Source organism: Myxocyprinus asiaticus, chromosome 13 (assembly GCF_019703515.2).
Source record: "Myxocyprinus asiaticus isolate MX2 ecotype Aquarium Trade chromosome 13, UBuf_Myxa_2, whole genome shotgun sequence".
NCBI classification, from domain to species: domain Eukaryota; kingdom Metazoa; phylum Chordata; class Actinopteri; order Cypriniformes; family Catostomidae; genus Myxocyprinus; species Myxocyprinus asiaticus.
The window spans coordinates 36,783,286-36,805,813 of record NC_059356.1 but is presented as its reverse complement, the minus strand read 5'-3'; the positions used below and the strand labels follow the sequence as shown (position 1 = coordinate 36,805,813).

Below are 22,528 nucleotides of genomic sequence, written 5' to 3'. Positions count from 1 at the left end.
GTTGGGTGTTGCCCAGCCTGCTGCTCTGCAAATGTCTGTTAGAGAGGCACCCCTGGCCAGGGCCCAGGAAGCCGCTACACCCCTGGTAGAATGGGCTCGTAGCCCTATCGGGGGCGGCATGTCCTGGGCGTGATATGCCATAGTTATGGCGTCAATGAGCCAGTGGGCGATCCTCTGCTTGGAGACAGCGCTTCCTCTCCACTGTGCACCAAAGCAGACAAAGAACTGCTCAGAGATCCTAAAGCTCTGCGTGCGATCCAAATAGATGCATAAAGCACGCACCGGACACAGCAACGACAGGGCTGGGTCTGCCTCCTCCTGGGGCAGCGCTTGCAGGTTTACCACCTGGTCCCTAAAAGGGGTGGTGGGAACCTTGGGCACATAGCCCGGTCGGGGACTCAGGATCACGTGAGAGTAACCCGGACTGAACTCCAGGCACGTTTCGCTGACAGAGAACGCTTGCAGGTCTCCTACCCTCTTGATAGAAGTGAGCGCAGTCAGGAGGGCAGTCTTCAAGGAGAGTGCCTTAAGCTCGGCTGACTGTAAAGGCTCAAAGGGGGCACGAGGTGCGGTCTGGAGGGATTCAGCCTCCTGGAGCCTCTTAGGAACCTGATGATCAGGTCGTGCTTCCCTAAGGACTTACCGTCGACTGCGTCGTGGTGTGCTGCTATGACGGCAACATACACCTTCCAACCTGTCCTGCAGGAAGGAAAGCACTGATCCGACTGCGCATCTCTGGGGGTCTTCCCGTCGGGAAGAACACCACTTAGCGAACAGATGCCACTTAAAGGCATACAGGCGCCTCGTAGAGGGGGCCCTAGCCAGAGTGATCATGTCTACCACCACGTCCCATCCAGGGGCCAGATATGGAGATTCCAGAGGTCTGGTCGCGGGTGCCCCGTCCCTGAGAAAGAAGGTCCTTCCTCAGGGGAATTCGCCGGGGGGGAGGGGGTTTGTCGCGAGGAGCGTGAGGTCCGAGAACCACGTCTGGGTGGGACAGTAGGGTGCTACCAGGATGACCTGCCCCTCGTCCTCCCTGACCTTGCACAGGGTCTGTACAAGTAAGCTCACTGGGGGAAACACATATTTGCTTAGGCCAGGGGGCCAGCTGTGTGCCAGCGCGTCTATGCCGAGGGGAGCCTTGGTGAGGGCGTACCAGAGCGGGCAGTGGGAGGATTCTTGGGAGGCGCACAGGTCCACCTGTGCCCGTCCGAATCGACTCCAAATCAGCTGAACCACCTGAGGGTGGAGTCTCCACTCTCCCCTGAGGGTACCCTGCTGTGACAGCGCGTCCGCTGTAGTGTTGAGGTTGCCCGGGATGTGAGTGGCTCGCAGCGACTTGAAATGCTGCTGACTCCAGACGTGGAGACGGCAGGTGAGTTGTAACATACAACGAGAGCGCAGACCGCCTTGGCGGTTGATATATGCTACCGTTGCCGTGTTGTCTGTCCAAACTAACACGTGCTTGCCCTGGATCAATGGCCGAAACCTCCGCAGGGCGAGCAGAATTGCCAACAACTCGAGGCAGTTGATGTGCCAATGCAGTCGCGGGTCTGTCCACAGGCCGGCGGCTACGTGCCCATTGCAAACAGCACCCCAGCCCATTTTGGAGGCATCTGTCGTGACCACAACATGCCTGGAGACCAGTTCTAGAGGAACACCTGTGAGTAGAAATGAAAGGTCAGTCCAAGGGCTGAAAAGATGGGAACGGGACTCTGTGTAAAGCCCGGTTCAGTACTCACAGGTCCAAGATTGGCTGCAACCCACTGCCTTTTTTCGGTACGATGAAGTAGGGGCTGTAAAACCCCTTCTTCATCTCGGCTGGAGGGACAGGTTATATCGCGCCATTCCGTAGGAGGAGAGCAATCTCCACGTGCAAGGTAGCAGCGTTTTCATTCTTGACCAAGGTGAAGTGAATACCACTGAACCTGGGAGGGCACCTGGCGAACTGAATCACGAAGCCGTGTCGGACGGTCCGGATCAGCCATCGTGAAGGACTGGAAAGCGCAAGCCACAGGGGACCAAGGGGACAATGTCATTGGACGTACCAGCAGGTGGGGCCTCGCGGCGGGGCGGAGCTCGAGGTGCCACATCTCGTCGTGGCCGTGCTGAGTCTAGGGACATCGAAGCACTTACCTGGCTCCTTGTGACCACCCCCGGAACAGCCTGGGATGGGGGAGGAAGAGGCCTGTCCTCATAACTCTTGGAGACTGCCACATCAGGGGCGGCTGTGTGCCACAGCTGGGTGCTCAGGGGCGGAAAGACCACCACTGGAGTGCCAATTCTGCAAGAAAAAACCCGTGGACGGTAGTCGTTCTGATGACCGTGCACACCGGGTATGTGACCCAGGGAGGGAGGAAACCGCTCTTTTGCTGAACTGTTGGGTACCGCAGCCACTTGGGCATGCGGCGAAATCAAACAAAAAGGCAACAAAAGATTTTCCACCTGGCTTTCCACCGGGGAATGGAGTGGTCTTCTTACCAGCTCTAGGTGAGTGGGTTCCTTCGTCCTTGGGTCACCCGTCTCAGGGGCGCTTTGACGACCTCCGTGGGTTCTTAGGCGCCGACTGTGAGACGGGTGGTGTCTGCTACCTACGGTGGGCTCCACGCCGGGGCCGGGCCGAAAGGGCAGGCTGCAGCAGAGCTGGTGCAGTCACCACAGGGGGACGCCCTTGGCGACAGGCAGACGGGGTGTGGGATCTTGAGCCACGCCGGGGCAGGATGTGCCGGATCGCCTCCGTCTGCTGCTTCACCGCCAAGAACTGCTGGGCAAAGTCCTCGATGGTGTCGCCGAATAGGCCAGCCTGGGAAATGGGGGCAGCAAGAAACCGTGTCTTGTCGGCCTCACCCATCTCGACCAGGTTGAGTCAAAGGTGGTGCTCCTGGACCACTAGTGTGGCCATCGTCCACGCCGTGACATTCATTGCTCGGAGAGCGAGGTCGGTCGCTGAGCGCAGTTCCTGCATCAAATCTGGGGCGGAACTACCCTCGTGCAGTTCTTTCAATGCCTTGGCTTGGTGGACCTGCAGGAGAGCCATGGCGTGCAGGGCAGAGGCGGCTTGTCCAGCAGTGCTGTAGGCTTTAGCCGTCAGGGACGACGTGAGAATACAGGGCTTGGATGGAAGCTTAGGGCGTCCGCGCCAGGTGGCAGCGCTTTGCGGGCATAGGTGCACCGTGAGCACCTTATCCACCGGGGGAATCGCCGTATAGCCCCTGGCCACCCCGCCATCGTGGGTAGTGAGAGAGGTGGAACTGCGGAATCGGGGCTGGAGACCCTCCCACGATTTCGTCAGCTCCTTGTGCACTTCTGGGAAGAATGGCACTGGAGCGGGGCTTGGCTGCTTTGAGCGCCGCCGCGAGCCCAGGAACCAATCATCAAGCCGCGAGGGTTCAGGGGAGAGCAGAGGGTTCCACTCTAACCCGACCCTCACGGCCACCCGGGAAAGCATGTCCGTCATTTCGGCATCAGCCTGTGACTGGGCAATCATCTCAGAGGGGGGAAGCCCAGCTGAGGCTTCTGCGTCCGACTGGACAAGCCTGCTCTCCGATGCTGCGCTCGAGAACTCATCATCTTCGCGGGCTCCGAACAAGAAGCCAGACTCGCCATGAGACGAGCCGGCGAACTCATCTGGAAGCCCAACTGGGGCAGACGAGCATGCTGGGGAATGGGAGGTCCACGGGGGGATACCCGGCAGAGGCGATCCCATTGGGGTCCCCAAATCGCCCCCAGTGCTAGCCGCGCTGGCCTCATACCCGTAGGTAGAAGGACCGAGGCGGGGAGCCGCTGACAAGCCGCGACCGCAACGTTGCCATGGTCATGTTCTCGCAATGAGAACATGAACCATCCACAAATGCTGCCTCCGTGTGGGTTGCACCCAGACACGAAAGACAGCGATCATGACCATCCGAAGTTGAGAGATAACGACCGCAACCAGGAATAACACACAATCGGAAAGGCATCTTTAAAAAGACCGTGTGTGCCGCTCTTTTAGAGAAATATATACTCTTTTAGAGGAAAAAAGCTCTTTCAGAAAATATACTCTCTTGTTTTCTGCCATAGTGCCCAGGGGCATTCTCTGCAGTGCACCAGTGCAGAGGAGGGAGAAGCCGCTGAAATGCGCCATCAGATCCAGCAGAGGTGAATGAACAGTAAAATTCAGCTCAATGAGCATGACCGTTCCGCTCCGAAGAGAAAATCTGAATGAGTGGTTGCGTACCAGCTCCTTTTATACCCGTATGTCCGGGGGAGTGGCATGCAAATACCACTCGCCAATTTTCATTGGCCTTTTATCGAAGACCAGAGGTGTCTCGGGCTCCCAGGAGTGACCCCTAGTGTCACTACATCGACACAACGTCGAGTGAGTGACAGATAGGGAACTTAAAAAGTTTAACCACCAAGAGCCAACTGCTTTGCCAACAAGGCTTTCTTGGTCAGGCAATGTTACTAGAAACCCCATGTTGTTGACTGAATGTCCACCAGCTGAACCAGCAGCAAATCACCACTGATTAGCATAAAGCAGTCTGGAGAGCATTAAAAATCTGTGCTGTTCTTTTAGAAGAGGAATTTGCCTGTATGTGCCAAGACCTTTGGCAAGACAAGTAAATGAAAAAATTTGCACACACAACACATACACACACTGACACCCACATTTTAAAGGAATGAATTTTACACGTCAGCACTGGGCAAGAGGCAGTAACTTGACCTGTCTCCTGGCTGTCTACTCTACTGTTTAAGACATCATGCAGGGACAGATGTGCTTTCTTATTGTCTGACAAATATGAACTCACTATGACTCCACTTTTAGCTGGCTATTTCAAAAATTAATATGAAAGTCTTGAAACTAGATTCGAATTTCAGACGAAAAATACCAGTGTTCGTGGGGCAGCAAAAGAGTTTTTAGGTAAAATGATAATCTGTAGTGGTTGTAAACACAAATACAGATAGAGAGAGAAAAGAAGAGAAAGATTGAGTAATTTGCAATGTAGAAAAATAAAAAGTTACAATTCAGTATGCAAAAAGATGTAAGAGAGAAGACCAATTGCAATTGAGTATGCAAATAAGACAATGATGTCAAACAAAGTTTGAATTTGCAGTCTCCAGATACGATCATGATTTCATGCTCAATTACACTTCCTAGTGCTTGGTGCATGCTCAGAGTGCTAGATGGCACTAAAAAGTGTAATTGAGCTTGAAATCATGATTGCCAAGGAGACTGTTGATGTCAAGATTTATAGTGAAAAAGGAGTTGTATTTTGATTGAAAAACGACTGGATTACTTCAGAAGACATGGATTAAACAACTGGAGTCATATAGACTACTTTTATGCTGTCTTTATGTGCTTTTTGGAGCTTTAAAGTTTTTGTCACCATTCACTTGCATTATAAGGACCTACAGAGCTGAGATATTCTTCTAAAATTCTTTTTTGGAGTTCTGCAGAAAAAAAACTCATTTTCATCTGGAATGATATGAGGGTGAGTAAATGATGAGGGAATTTTCATTTTTGGATGAACTATTCCTTTAAGTAATTTAGCAGTTTATTATTGTGTTCAGAACAAAACCTAACTTGAATGTTTGTGGAATATCATTTCAAACACAAAGAAGAGGCAATTTCAATGATTCCAAGCACTATATTATGAAGTTGATGGATCCATTTATTTAATATTTTTTATGTATAATTTGGCCAAAATTTGGTCTGTTTAAAAGCTTTGGTATGTCCACAAGTAACCTTTTGACCTACTCTGACCTATGTCATGGTATTTAGGGTCAGGGCTCTTTGAGAAAATGCAAATTTAACAGATGCCTTTTATCAGGGTCATGGCAAGGTAATAGCAATAACGCACACACTCATACATCCCAAAGAATCAAGAACAGTGATAGGTTTTGTGGAGGACTGTTGAAAACCTAGCGGAGACCTGGAGGAACTGAAAGACAATTTTTGCTCCTGTATGCAACTATTAAATATTTTGAATAATGTTTATACTTTTTTAATTCTAAAAGTCCAAAAAAGTTTCTTTAAGGGGAAGAGTTAGGGTGTGGCTATAGTAAAATTAGCTTTGCATTAAAACAATAGAAGTCTATGGTAAGTCATCATTTACATAGTTAAGAAAAGTGTGAGCATGTCAGACTTCAGTGTTTACTGTATGCTTGTGGCAGGTCTGGGGCTACTGACCACATCCGGAGTTTTAACAGCATGACACAGCAGTGACTGTGAATAGAGCCTTTATGCAGAGAGAAAGACTAAAAGTGAGAGAGACAGAAAGTATGTGGGGGAGAAATCCAGCTAAATACTACTTAACAAAAAAAGCACTATAGAAGCTACAGAGAACAAAAAGAGAAAGGATAATTAGAGGATTAAAACAAATGAAAGAAGCAAGAATGGCAAAGACAAATGAGAAATGGAAAAAACAAGAAAACAGATTAAAAGAAATGAGTGATTTACCTGTTTGCAGCCATGGTCCTGTACACGGTCATCAGCTTTCTGTGCAGCTTTCTTACAGATGGAAGGCAGAGAGTAATTACATGGGCTATCATTCCAGCGGCCCTCCTACAAACACACACACACACAAACACACACACACACACACACACACACACACACACACACACACATAATGAGGGGTTATCATTATGAAGCTATGGCCTCAGAACTGCTATAAATGTAGCCTTTAAATATCACTGTCTTAATGAATTGTGAGTTTAAAGAAAAATATTTTCATAGTCATTTAAATCAGTTTGACAGTTCAAAAGTGATAATGTTTTTAAATTGGTAAAGGTACTAAAGTGATAATGTTTGCTAAAACCCAAACTGCTTTGATACACTGTACCTTTTACTGCAACAAACTAGGGATGATTCTCACAAAACCTGTCAAGAACACGTCCTGCTCATATTTCACCTCAAAATCATGAAAGAAATAAGAAATTATATTTTGCTTAAAGAAAAGCATATTTTAGTGCCATCAAGTTTTTTTTTTCATTGTGACATAAGACGCGAGAATCAATTCCGTTGGCCGTCAATGACATGAAACCTGCTGTGACATGTAAACACACCATCTTTCAATCTTGGCGCGAATGCAAATGAGATTTCAGAGCTTCAGTGAATGATTGAAGATTATTAGTGAACATTAACTTAAATATTGTGCTGTTCCTCACACAAAGCTACAATATGGCTTTAGAATATAGCACACAAGTCAAATGGAACAACATTTATGGTGCTTTTTTTGTCTTTTTTGATGCTTGACAGATCTGGTCACTGAGAAATAGGGATGTTAATGATTAATCAGTGATCGATTAATTGCCATTAATAATTTGATCGATTAAGCATATCAATTGTCAGTGAATTAATTTCAGAACAAATGCGTTCAGTAATCATGCCAGCAGATGTTGAAAAGTCTGTCTATACAGTCATCCGCCACTAGAGGGCACACTGCTGCTTGCATCACAAATTACTGCATCTCACATCTTGTCCGAAACACAGAATAAAAACCACACTGATGCGCATCTGTCACTTCCACACTTGAAAAGATGAAGAAGGCTCAATGTAATCAGTGTTGGAGCATATCTCTATAAAGGAACATTATGTTTTTTGCATTCGCTGTAATAGTGTGTTAATGTAGGCTACAACATGAAAACAAGCACAGTTGATCTGCCAGTCTCCTTGTTTCATCCCAACCTAAAACTACTTCAGTGATCACCAGGAAAGCACAACGGCACATTCAGCTGGCATCTCACCATCATCAGAAAAGTGGTATTTTATGTACTGTATTTACGCAGTGTTTTGATTTGACTTAATTTGAAATAAAAAGTCCAAACGTCTGAAATATCCAACAAACAACAACATGAAGTTTTAATTAACTCAAATATGTATCTTATATACAAGTTATTATCAACAGTAATTCATTCACAGTAATTAAACAATTCACAAATACAATTCACAAAGTTGTACTAAATATAGCCTAAATGTATTAAAACACACTGGACTAAGAATATTTTAAGAGGAAAATGCCAATACTTGCATTTCTTAAGTTTATTAATTTAATTATATTTAAACAGTAAGCTACATGCACATATTATCTGAAGTCCCCCATGTGCGTTTTGCAATATAAACGTTAGTGATTAATCGATTAATTGATTGATAATTACCACGAAAATCAATTATAAAAATGTCTGAAAATATATCAGATATCCCCACTGAGAACTGTCCTTGAAGTGAAAAGAGCTGTATAAAGGTTCTTAAAAATCCGGAACGACATAAGAGTGAGAAAAGGCTTATTGGCAGAACCAATCCTTAGTGACCTTTCAATGTAGAGGGTATTCAGAGGGTCAGAGGAGTACTTACAGGACCCCAGATGGTGACACAATCCTCATTGACGTTTCGAAAGTTGTTGGGTTCAAATGGGTGCCAGTAGGTGAAGATGACTGGAGTTCGATCTGTCCATTCAAAGTTCATCTGCATAGCTGTATCATGCAGACCAATCCACAACTCTTCTATATCTAAGACACAGGAAGAAAGAGAGTCTGAATACAGCAAGGAGATTGTGTGTGTGAATATACTGTACCATTCTTGCTATGTGCACTTATAAGGCAGATATGAAAATTGCTTGTTTCTATATCCAGTAGAGCAGTGGCCAAAAATATTGGCACCCATGGTAAATAAATAAATATTTTTCTCCAAAACACGCTGGTCACAATTATTAGCACCCCTAGAAATTCTTATGAGTAAAATATATCTGAAGTATATTCTTCTTCATATTTAACATGCACCTGGGTGACTAGGAACATTAAATTGTTCAGCCATGACAATATGAATATAATATGAGGTAACACACAGGCCAAAATTCCCTTAATCATCAATCAAAGTGGGTTACACTAAAGAATATAGTTCTGATGTGCGGCAAAAGGATGTTGAGCTTCACAAAATGGGAAGTGGCTATAAGAAACAACCAAAGCATTGAAAATGCCCATTTCCGCCATCAGCGCAATAATTAAGAAGTTCCAATCAACTGGAGATCTTAAGAATCAGCCTGGAAAAGGACATGTGTCTATATTGTCTCCATGCACAGTGAGGAGGATGGTTCAAGTGGCCAAAGAATCTCCAAGGAACACAGCTTGAGAATATATATATATATATATATATATATATATATATATATATATATATATATATATATATATATCAGACATCACCTACATCGCCACAAGTTGTTTGGGAGGGTTTAAAAAAAAAGCCTCTGCTCTCACCCAACAACAAACTCAGGCGTCTTCAGTTTGCCAGACACTACTGGAACTTCAAATGCAACTGGGTTCTATGGTCAGATGAAACAAAAAAATAGCTTTTTGGCAGCAAACACCAGAGATGGGTTTGGAGCACAAAGAGAAGAAAAAGTACCCAGTGCCCACGGTTAAATGTGGTGCTGGATCTTAAATGTTATGGGGCTGTTTTTCTGCCAGAGGTCCTGGACATCTTTTTTGGACACATGGCATCACGGACTCTATCAAATACCAACAGATAAAAAATCAAAACCTGGCTGCCTCTGCCAGAAAGCTTACAATGGGCTCTGGTTGGATCTTTCAGCAGGACAATGATCCAAAACAAACATCAAAATCAACACAAAAATGGTTCACTGACCACAAAATCAAGGTTCTGCCATGACCATCCCAGTCCCCTGACCTGAACCCCATAGAAAATTTGTGGGGTGAACTGAAGAGGAGAGTCCACCAACATGGACCTCTGAATTTGAAGGATCTGTAGAGATTCTGTATGGAGGAATGGTTTCAGATCCCTTGCCAGGTGTTCTCCAACCTCATTAGGCATTATAAGAGATGACTCAGAGCTGTTTTCTTTGCAAAGGGAGGCTGCAAAAAGTATTGAATAAAAGGGTGCCAATAATTATGGCCAATGCATTTTGGAGAAAAATATTTATTTAATGATGAGATATTTCCCCCTTTCAATTGTTTAACTTCAATTAAAGGTTAGATTTTTGTAAATTTTTCAAATGAAAGATCAAAAGGATAAACAATGCACAAAATTTTTCACAGCCTTCTTTGCTCATATTTACCATGGGTGCCAATATTTTTGGCCACTACTGTATATGCGTGCACAGGGTTGGGGAGTAACGGAATACATGTAACGGGATATAAATACAAAATATAAGTAACTGTATTCCACTACAGTTACAATTTAAATAATTGGTAATTAGAATACAGTTACATTCAAAAAGTATTTTGATTACTGAAGAGATTACTTTGCATTTTATTGTCATTTGTTTCATTTAATATTTAGTCCTTTCAGATGGAAAACATTTATACATATAAATGATGCGATCCAAAGTGCATTTGAACAGCAGTGAAACACTTTCTTATGATGTGTTACATTCATACGAGCAGACAGAGAAGTAAGTTTGGAGCAGAAGAAATAGAAATAAACCTTGGGTAAATTGTCAGCTTTATGCTAAGCTAAAATTCTATTTCTAGACATTTTACATGCACGTTACCAGGCACGATCATATTTTTTAATCAAGAAAATTCACGTTGGATCATAATTAATTTTTTTCTAGTAAGACCTTTGATATTAGGGCAAACATTTTATTCTTGATGATAATTTTTGTATTGTTTTCCTGTAAAAATATCTAAAAATCCTTAAAACAAGATCAGTTAGATCTATCTTGTTTTAGAAACAACACAGCATAAAATATTTAGGTTTTTCAGAGAATGTATTTTTAACATGTGTATTTTGTCTTACTGTACTGGCAGAGCTTTTATAGTCAAAACAAGTGAAAAAAATCTACCAGTGCTGAAGAAGTAATCCAAAGTATTTAGAATACGTTACTGACCTTGAGTAATCTAACGGAATACGTTACAAATGACATTTTACAGCATGTATTCTGTAATCTGTAGTGGAATACATTTCAAAAGTAACCCTCCCAACCCTGTGCGTGCAAGGGCTAAATTGCCCATTTGTTGAGGAGTATGCAACAAATGTTACATAGCATTTATTTATTTATGCACAGTCCCACTGGCAGCCTGGTGTCATTGGAACATTATGTGACCGTGGCAACATTTTTGCAAAACAAAATTATGTGCCTTATTACACATTTGTCTGCAGTTTCCCAGTGAAATGTCCAGCGGGGGCACCAAAAGTGAGTGAATTAGTGTTGTATTCAGTTGAGGTTTTCAAGGTGAATATTAGATGGAGGTTTTAGTGAGTAAAACGTACCTTCCTATGCTAAAAATTTAACCTAAACCTAACAAATAGTGATCTAAAATAAAATGAGAGTTAGACTCAAAACAGACATCCTTACCCTTAAACAACGCCTAAACCTAACCGATAATGTCCAAAAACAAAATGAGAAATGAAAAACACATTTTCTGAAGCAACCACATAATTTTGTGTCACTTCTATGACACTCACGTGTCAGCTTGTGTGATTGACTGGGCTCAAACCATATACTTCAGAGTCCAAAGTCCAACACTCTATCAGGTGACCTACCGCAGAAGCTAATCACATTGGAATAAGTGTGTAAATGTAGGAGAGTCTGTAATACAAGTGTTAAAATGTATAGTTTTTCAAATGAATAAAACACACAGTTGTTGTAACGCCTCTAGTGTTAATTTCACTGAAACTGCGGCGAAACGTAGAACATGTCAGTTTGCAAAAATGTAGTTACAGTAACGTTCATTCTATGAGACTAGGTTGCCCATAGGCAACTAATTTAGGAATGATAAAATCCCATTTAAAACCATTTAAACACAACAAAACAAAAAAACAACATTTTCTATTGTTTAAAATTGTGCTTTTGTTATTTAGGTGCTTTATAGGACATGCATTTAAAAAATATTTTTTAAATAAAATTTTGGTGCCCGCCTTTGAGTGTCACCCCTATGCATTGCAGATGTTGCAAATCCCTTTTTGCGCCTCGGTATGTATGAATGTGTATTTGCATATGTATACCTCTCTTCATATTCTTAGTAATAAATTCAAGCTCTGGTAGGGTGTGTATGCTAACAAGGTTAGCCTCCATCTTCTGACACATTTTGTGGGCGGAGTTCCAGTCCAGGTTTTCTGAGTTCAGCCTATAGCAGCCCACCTGGAAGTTCTGCCAGCCCACATCACACTGGTACCGGCCATCATCCGCCCAGGAGTCTGTTAACAACACAAGCACATACATAAACACACACAGACACACAACAGGCAGAATGTTCAGTTGGATTGAATGTTTTTTTTTTCATTCAATGAAAGTCAGTGGTGACTGAGACTAACATTCTGCATAACAACTCCTTTTCATACAGGTTTGAAACAACATTTGATAAATGATTTGGGCAAACTATCCCTTTAACATGATCTTTGACTGCTTTGATTTAAAAAAAATTATAATAATAATAATTCTGTGTGATTTTTTTGATCCGGAAATCAGGTCTGTCATTCCTTCATACATGTAAACAACCATTTCAATAACATATTCAGTTGCTATTTTCAACATAAAACTTAGTTCTCATTACACAGTGACTTAAGGGAGCAATCATTCTTGCTGACCAATTTCAATGAAATTTAAATTAACCTTATGGTATAATATCCTCATTACTCTGAAAATGATAGGAAATTCAGCAAAACATTTAAAAAGATAAATCCCGAATTTCAAATCATTAAAACACACCTGAATGAAATGAGATGTGATCTAGGACCTTTATAAAACTAAAAAGAGTGCATGCCATTGTGTAGACTGTAAGTCTTTCCCTTAAAGCCTCACTTTCATTCATGTCAAAAACCTAAAATATTGCGCTATGCCAAATAAGGTCTATTGGAGATGTTGCCTCTGTTTTAAACACTTCTCTGCAGTAAGCAAGCCGTTTCATAAAAAATTGGCCATGGCAAAAAGTGGCAATTTTCCACCGTAAATTACACCAAGCCGAAGAAAACTTTCAGGTGAATCAGCATAATCCAAACTAAGAACAGTCTCGGCATGCAAACAACATATCTTGACCCAAATTACATGACTGGGCCAGACAAGGTTTACCTCTGAAATAAACCACATCATATTTAATCATTTTAAAATAGAGCTGTAAACAGCAGAAACATTACTTTCATAAGTGAACCACACACCACTAATGTTCATACACACACTGAGAAACATAACTGTGGTGAAGGGGTCGAGAGTTGCGTTGGGTCGTTTCTTGCAGATGTAGGGCAAAGCCACTGAACAGTCTCGGTTGTGCCAGCGACCCTGAGCATCAGTGCTGATCACTCCACAGTTCTCCTCCTCGTCATAGCTCGGCATATCTACAACACACACACACACTAGATAAAAATACATCCTCCCTCTACTCTTTATGAAATTCTGGTCCCTAGAAATGGCCCCTAAGTAGTAGCAATAGCAATATTAATACTGTTTTAAAGTTTATTTACATCATGCAAATCATAAAACAGACTGAAAAAAAAACAAGTGTTCTTGATGTGAAGCATTAATTTATACTCATGGGCTGTGCCTTAAAGGGATAGTTCAACCAAAAATTAAAATTCTCTCATCATCTACTCACTCTCCTGGCATCCCAGATGTGTTCTCTCTTCAGCAGAACACAAAGATTTTTAAAAGAATATTTAAGATCTGTAGGTCCATACAATGCAAGTGAATGGGTGCCAAAATGTTGACGCTCCAAAATCCACACAAAGGGAGCTTAAAAGTAATCCATATGACTCCAGAGGTTAAATCCATAACTTCTAAAGCAATATGATAGGCGTGGGTGAGAAACAGATCAATATTTAAGTCATTTTTTATCATAAATTGTCCACTCTGCCCAGTAGGGGGCGATATTGACAAAGAATGTGAATTACCAAAAACAGAAGAAAGAGAAAGTTAAAGTGAAGGAAAAGGACTTAAATAGTTATCTGTTTCTCACCCACATCTATCATATTGCTTCAGAAGATATGGATTTAACCAATAGAGTAGTCTGGTGTACTTTTATGTTGCCCTTTTTTTGGAGCTTCAACATTTTGGCACCCATTCACTTGCATTGTATGGTCCTACAGAACTGAGATGTTGTTCTTAAAATCTTTGTTTGTGTTCTGCAGAAGAAAGAAAGCCATACACATCTGGGATGGCATGAAGGTGAGAAAATGTTTTTTGGGTGAACTATCCCTTTAACAAGCACCGCTAATAATAAGTAATTAAAAAAATAGCCAGTAAAATATACTATGAAGCTAGTCGAATATTGTCAAAAGTACTCATTGTGTGTTGTTTGTGCTATGACTGTCAGAGTGGGTGTGGTTTTAGGAGGGTGAGTCTTTAAAGGGTGTGGCCTCACCTGCTTCCCAGTTTAGGTATTTGAGAGGGGCGGAGTCAGCCCACTGCCAGCCACCATTGAGGTCTACATCATTCAAACCCATCCACAGGGTGGAACTGTACCCAGTAAGCAAACCTACAGTACACACACACACAGTTTATAAACACATTCCACAGAGTTTTAAACCAAAATGAGAGCAGCTATTTCTGTATGCTGCCTCTTTTTCAGCATTTCTTTATTCTTTTCCAGAATCTAAATGCCCAAACATCGCAATAATGTAATGAACAGTGTTGGGGAAGCTACTTTGAAACTGTAGTTTGACAAGCTACAAGCTACTTATAATTTTAAATAGTTAAGTTACAGTCAAGCTACTCTTTTGAAAAAGTTACTATCAAAAAGTAGCTAGCTACATTGAAGCTACTTAATGAGGAATTTTTTTTTAATGATGCTATCAAACCAATAATATTAATAACAAAATTTACTCTAATGACATTTATTAATTAATGCATTAATTAAATACATTTAATGTGTTTAATTACATATATTAAATGTATTTAATACATTTAATGAATAGTAACATTAATACATGGCCATAAAATAAAATACAACAGTATAAAATAAAAACAAAAACACCATTAAAAAATATTTTTTATACTATACTTCACACTTTTCAGTCCTGCTGTGGCCAGGTGTAGCTTACTTCCCTAAAGATCAAATTTTTATGACAAACTCTCCTTGGGCTGACATTTTTCGTAACATGCAAGTGCCAGCTTTACAGGTCACATACAGAGGTTGTTCTACAAATATTTGTTCGCTTTGTTCAGTTCCAAAAAAAGTGGACGGTTGCTCATCCTAGATTGTTGCATAATAATACACGCCATAAATGATTTCTTTTACCAATCATTTTATTTATTTTACATGAAAATAATAGTTAATTAAATGCTAAGAAAGGGAGAAATCAAATAGTTCTGCATGATAGTAATTATTATAATAATATATACTGTATATTTATAAATATTATAATAATAATTCACTCACTGCTCCCAATAACGCACAGATGATGAGAAGCGAAATAAACATATTTAGAACAGAAACAAAATCCCTCAAAAAGCAATAATAACTTTTTGAATTATTTTATTTAAAATAGTAAAGGTAAATATGCTGTTGTGTGATCTATTAAGAACAAAGTGTCTGAAACATTCTTTGTTTCATAGAAGAACAATATGGTGTACGCCCTGTACGTCTTGTAAAGGTAAACAAACTGTGGTTGCTCCCTTTACATAACCATCAGACAATCTCTTCTTATCCAAGTGAGCTGTAATAAGCTCTCAGTAGATGGCGGTAATTCACTATTTTTGTTGTATCTCTGACATTACAAAAGAAGAAGAGGACATTGCCTGATTCTGATCAGCAGACAGAAATATGCTGCCAGATCGTCAGACGTTTTGCCGGTAAAAGTTTGGCTTCTACGCAATAAGGAAGGCTATTAGTTATAATCTGACCAACATGATGTAGCATTTGGTCACGCTACACCGCTACTTGCTGGAAAAAGTAATTCGCTACTGTCAAGCTACTCTGTTTTAAAAGCAGCTGAGCTACTGTCAAGCTACTGAAAAATTTAGTTAAGTTAGTAGCGTCACTACATGTAGTTAGCTACTCCCCAACACTGGTAATGAATGCAATTGCATGATCATCTGTTACCGTTGATATAGATTTGTTCCTCTAATTTAGTGATGCTGAGCAGGTCTGCTCCCTGCTGCTGGCAACTAGTTCGTGCCTCCCTCCAGGACAGTGTGGCCTGGAAGTTAAACTGGTAACAGTTATCCATCAAAGGGTTTATGTCCCAGAACGTCTCACAGTCAGAACCTTAAAAAAGAGAGGGAGATAGAGGAAGAAATGAAGAAAGATAGATAGAAAGTGAAGGAGGGATAACTAAAACAAAAGATTTCTGAACTGAATTCACTCACTCTTCACTGGGCAGAAGCCCCAGCGTTGGTCCTTTCCGTAATCATGGGTAATGGCACACCAGAAAAAGCCATCCTCCCTGCCCACACTGGTGCAGCTGTGGAACCACTGGCCATCGTACAGGAAGGGAAAGTAACAGGGACTGCCATGAGAGTTGCCTTGGATGGTATAGATTGCTATGTAGAAGCAGAAACAGGGAAACTCTAACTCCTAGAATGCACTGTACTTAGAAAATTCCAATTCTTTGTTGTAGTCTCTCCATCTGTTTCAGTTTTTTGCTGAAATAAGGTTTATGAAGAACAGAACAAGGAAGACACATTTCTTTCGTCATTCCCAGGGAATTCCCAATATTGTTATCTTCATTCCCAGAGAATACCTTTTATGCACTGTAAGTCACTTTGGAAAAAAGTGTCTGCCAAATGAATAAATGCAAATGTACAACAGGAGAGGGAGTGTGTTATCATGAAAAATGTATAAAAGCCTTAAGTGTTCTTAGCTTTTATATAAAGTATGTATACAATAATATGTATGCAAAGTAAATTTGTAAATCAAAGAACACAAACATAATAAAAAAAAATTTTTAAAAAATTCAACAATCCCTTTAGCAAAAAAGTATACTACGACTACTAATAACTCGCTGCTATGCAAATGTTACCTGACTACTGGTGGTACAGGCAGTAAGCAGAATGATACAGTTAACAATAAAAAAAAAAAAAATGCTTTTCACCAAATCAGACACCAGATTTTATAACAGGGCCTAAAATCATCAAAATCGAAATTGCATATTTTCATGTTACCCAAGAAAAATCTGAGATTATGTGTTATAGTTTTAAAACTGTTTTGCTATTGTCATGATGACTTATGGCACTCTTGTCTTGTTTTCTGTCAGCTGTGTATAAAAATTTACATGCATAACCTAACACGTCTTTGTAGTGTAAAGGCAGTTATATAGAAAGAACTAGAAAAGGAAAGCTCAAACCATTGATGTTGCCTTGACAAAGGCTTTAAAGCTTGAAAGGCCTGAACATTTAAAAAAGTTTTAAAAAGATGAAGTTTGAAAAGGCATTGTGTACTTTGAATTCTTTAATGTCTATGCAGTACTAAGACAACACTGGGTTAGATAATAGGTAAACAGCCAGACAGCCAGCCAGAGAGAGGGATGGACAGATAGTAAGACGGATGGATGGATGGACAGACAGACAGAGGGTCAGACAGATAGTAAGACAGACGGACAGACAGCCAGCCAGACAGAGGGACAGACAGATAGTAAGAAGGATGGATGGACGGACAGATGGATAGCCAGACAGAGGGATGGACAGACAGAGGGACAGACAGATAGTAAGACGGAGGGACGGACAGCCAGATAGCCAGACAGAGGGATGGACAGACAGAGAGACAGAAGGACAGACAGAGGGGCAGATAGATAGTAAGATGGACAGATGGACAGACAGACAGACAGATAGATAAATAGATAGATAGATAGATAGATAGATAGACAGACAGACAGACAGACAGACAGAGGGATGGACAGATAGTAAGATGGATGAACAGACAGCCAGACAGAGGGACAGACAGATAATAAGATGGACGGATGGACAGACAGATAGACAGACAGACAGGTAGATAGATGACAGACAGACAGACAGACAGACAGACAGACAGACAGATAGATAGATAGATAGATAGATAGATAGATAGATAGATAGATAGACAAACAGACAGACAGAGGGATGGACAGATAGTAAGATGGATGAACAGACAGCCAGACAGAGGGACAGACAGATAATAAGATGGACGGATGGACAGACAGATGGAAAGACAGACAGATAGACAGACAGACAGGTAGATAGATGACAGACGACAGACAGACAGACAGATAGATAGATAGATAGATAGATAGATAGATAGATAGATAGATAGATAGATAGACAATAAGACAGACAGAGGGATGGACAGATAGTAAGATGGATGAACAGACAGCCAGACAGAGGGACAGACAGATAATAAGATGGATGGATGGACAGACAGACAGAAAGACAGACAGATAGACAGACAGACAGATAGATAGATGACAGACAGACAGATAGACAGATAGATAGATAGATAGATAGATAGGGAAGGGTTGAAGAAAAAATACAGAAAATGAGTGTTTACTGTCAACAGAAGCGGTATAAGTCAATGGTGAAGCAGTCGACTGCAGTGAAATATCAGCTATTTCATAGTCAGTTCATGTCTTAGTGGAAATTCAGTGTCTCTTCCTTAACTCTGCTCTTTCCCTCTTTGCATTTTCACACTTTCTTCCTCTCAGTTACCCCTCTGTAGGAATGCAGCTGTTACTATAGAAACCCCTGGGCATTCTGTCTGACTGTACAGATTAGTTCAGTCAAAACAGAGAGAGTACAGGGGTGTGAAGGAAGTGAGAGAGGCGAGTTAAATTAAGAGAAAAAGAAAAGATAACTAAAAACAGAAGATATGTCAGACTGAGGAAGGGTGAGAAAGAGTGTGTCTTGTGTTACTATTCTACTGCTGCTGCAGTTCAGAGCCGTGGAAAAGTAGGACACTCTCAATAAAAACAGATACACACTTCTCTCTCTCTCTCTGTCTGTCTGTAACTCTCATCATTCTTACATACAAAAACAGCTCAGTGTTAGCTTAAAGTCAGCGGCAAATCTTTGTCAAGAACACTCCAGAACCATTCTGCCACAGCAATGAGACCAGCAAACACAGAGGTGAGAAAAAAGTGGGAGAGGGATGTCTAGCTCTGATCGGCAAATAATAAAGAACAGGGAGGGGAATTGTTTGGAATTTATTTGCTCCAAACCAAAAATACTAAACAATATAATTTTGGTATGTTTGGTAAAAAAAAAAAAAAAATCATGTTTCTTAAAGGAATGTTCCAGGTTCACTAGAGTTAAGCTTAACCAACAGCATCTGTGGCATTATGTTGATTACCAAAAACAAAACAAAAAAAAAACAAAAAAGACTCGCTCCTCATTTATTTATCATTTATTTTTTCCTCATTTATTTAGGCACTTACAACTGAAATTAATGGGGCCAGTCCATAAACAGTAAAACACACTGTTTCAAAAATGTAGCCACAAAACCTAATCATTATACAAGTTAAAGGCGCTATATGTAAGACTGACAACAAGCGTTTGAAATGGGTACTGCAGTCCAAATTCAGACTATTGGAGAGTTGTCTGCCTCGCCCCAGACTTGAAGCTCATGCGGGTTGCCGGAATGAGGACATGCAAATTAGCCAACTCAGCATCCGTTTTAAAGTATTTCTGGGCTTTAAGCTGTCTCCATCTTCCAAAGGCATCTCCAGTATTTATCCTTGTTTTACTACGCCTCTGGTCATGGTGGTTTTTAGACGGATGGCGAGGCTTTTTAGGTCGGGTGGAATCAATCTCTGATCCAGTTCGTTTGCTGGCTTCCATGGCTGCAGCATGCACTGTTGCTTGCCTGCACACTTGTTCAAATCTGGCAACCCGGCAGTGTCGAAATACTATTGGTGAGCGGGCAGTGGGCAGGATCACACAGGCCAAAACATTAACAGAAATTCCCGCCCGGAATGGAAACTTCAAAGTAGAATATACTGGCTGTAGCATTGTTATCAGAGAAGCCAGTATTTCAACTTAGCATGTTTCCTAATTCTCTAATGATATATTATGGTCATTTTATGATTTAGTACAGTAAAAAATATGATATATAGCACCTTTAACATGATTTCAGTTTGATAAAATCACGTACTAACCTTGTACCGGGATTACAGGGTTTGGTTGTCATGACAACAAAGTTGTAAAATTGAATATAACATTACAAATGTAAGTGTAACCACAAATGTAGCATTTTTTTAAATGAGGGACAAGTCTAAATGTTTTTTGTTGTCGAACAGGCTTTTGATCTAATTTAATGTAACATTAGATCACATTAAACTCTAATGATGATGTACGAGATCAGCACTGCAGCTTGTGCCTGATTGAGAAGGGGAAGAATTACACAGCTCACAGTCCAGATGCACTCTAAACTTTCCAAACAGCTTCAAGTGATGTAGATCGCAAAGTATGAGGGAATTATAAAGCAAAATCACAAAATAAGTAAATACAGAAGCACTCTTGTTGTGGAATAAGTGGCTGGAGCTGCCGCTCCGCTGAAGCAAAACTTGCATGTCGAACGTCTTTAAAGAAAACACCCCATCATTACATCTTTAATGCAGTTATATTTATGCATTATAGCTTTATTAAAGTTCAAATAATAAGGAAGCAGGTCATGGAAATAACTACAAACTCTGAAACTGGCGTTTCTCTGTGCGGTCAGCGCCTCTTCTATGAGTTGCACGAATGTCCCGATCTAAGGGGGGGAGATTGAAACTGCACCCGGCTGATACAGTTTCGCGGGGACGCTCATCCCTCAAGTGTGCGCGCTTAATGCAGCTAGATTATAACGTGATGGCTCGTGACTTATGGAATCATAATATATGTGTCACTGTGCATTTCTTATCGTGAAGAAAATTGGCAATACACAGCTTTATTAATAAGAGACAGTTATAAAAAGAAAAATTTTTCCCCTCAGGCTATGCATCTAATTTTTTGAGCAATAATTACGTGCAATACACAGCTTAGTCAATTATATTTATTTAACATATCCTACCTTTTCTGCATTACATTCCCTTGCACTATCTGTATATGACAGATTTGTATTTGTACATAGGTATATATATATATATATATATATATATATATATATATATATATATATATATATATATATATATATATTCTGTCTTATTGTGTATTTCAATATATACTTAGATTTTCTATTAACTTTTTATTTTTATACTATTATTTGTTTTATTATTATTATCTCTGTCTTATTGTTATATTGTTTGTGCACTTGAAGCTTCTGTCACCAAAAATATTCATTGTATGTGTAAGGTAATAAAGCTCATACTGATTCTGAGTTAGTTTTTTTGTGAGTTAAAGATGGATTAAAGTGAACAGAAAGCTGAGAGAGGGTAGTCTTCGCCCCATTATACACTGCAACAAAATACGTTTTTGATTTGTTTGTTTTGGCTTGTTTTCCAATATAAATATCTAAAACGCCTTTAAAACATTGTACATTTACTTTAGCAGCTATACTGCAGAAGAAAAACTGTTATCTGAGAATGTTGAATATAATATAAAAAATGCAAATATTTTGAAATATCTAAAAATCCTTTAAAAAAGATGCATTCATCTGAGAAGCAGCATATAAGATATTTAGACTTGCTTTTAGAGAATAGATCTTGAATATAAATATATTTTGAAAATAAGTGTATTTTTTCACTTGGTTATACTTCTTTACTGCACTTGCAAAAGTACAACCAAGTACACTTAAGATACATTCTCTTAAAGCAAGTCTGAAATCTTATATGTTACTTCTCAAGTAAATGTATCTTGTTTTAATGATTTTTAGACAATTTTAAATGGAAAACAAGACAAAAAAAACACTTATTTTTTACTGAATTAAACTTAATAAAAAGTATTTTTTTTTTTCCCTTTAATTCAGTGAATGTCATTTAGAGGTATTTTTAAAAGATGATTTTGTCCTTTTTATTTTTAGTAAGCACATTTAATATAACCTTTTATTTCGGGCACAAGCTGAATAATCAGTTAAGGGCTAATAATTAATGGTTGTAATAATCGCTCGAATATTCGAATAATCATTCTAATAATTGTTAGATTAGTCGACAATCAAAATAATCGTTAGTTGAAGCCCTAGTCCAGAGCATTAGAAAAAGTTCTCAATCATTGTGAAACCACATACCAGAATTTAAGTATAGTGGGATAATGAATGACTGTGATTTCAGACCTAAATGAGAAACTATGAGATAAACTGTCTGATGAATTCAGACTGAGAGACGACTGGGCCTCAGCAATGTACACAAACACAAGCCAGCCTTTTAATTGCCTTTTTTTCTTTTTTTTCTTTTTTTTTGGTGGGTAGCTAATCAGTACAGATTTAGAGTTGCCCTTGGCAAAAATAAATAAATAAATAAAATAAAATAAAAAACCCCACATGGAGAACATCCTAGTCTAAATATTATTGAGGTCCAGAAGACATATGGACTTGTTTAGACATCCTTTCCTCTGTCCGGACTCCATTTCTTTGCCCTTGTTTCTTTGTTAAATCCCTCCTTTCTCCATATCCTTCCCATTTCCTCTTTCCCTCACCTATGATATATCTATTCTTTAGTACATATTATTAATCTTTTGATTCTCTATTCTCAACACTGATAAAAAAAAAG

General features: G+C 40.3%; 1 protein-coding gene across 2 annotated transcripts in view; it reads right to left on the bottom strand.

Annotated features, from left to right (window-relative positions):
- LOC127450709 (C-type mannose receptor 2-like) overlaps nt 1-22,528 on the bottom strand; it is a 60,033-nt gene that overhangs the window by 18,689 nt on the left and 18,816 nt on the right. For both annotated transcript variants that reach the window (XM_051714999.1, XM_051715000.1), the window contains exons 3-9: nt 16,242-16,415; nt 15,976-16,140; nt 14,296-14,409; nt 13,134-13,273; nt 11,948-12,143; nt 8,336-8,490; nt 6,440-6,544 (exon numbers count right to left, since the gene is read on the bottom strand). In XM_051714999.1, the coding sequence (XP_051570959.1) occupies nt 6,440-6,544; nt 8,336-8,490; nt 11,948-12,143; nt 13,134-13,273; nt 14,296-14,409; nt 15,976-16,140; nt 16,242-16,415 (1,049 nt within the window). The remainder of the gene's footprint in view (nt 1-6,439; nt 6,545-8,335; nt 8,491-11,947; nt 12,144-13,133; nt 13,274-14,295; nt 14,410-15,975; nt 16,141-16,241; nt 16,416-22,528) is intronic.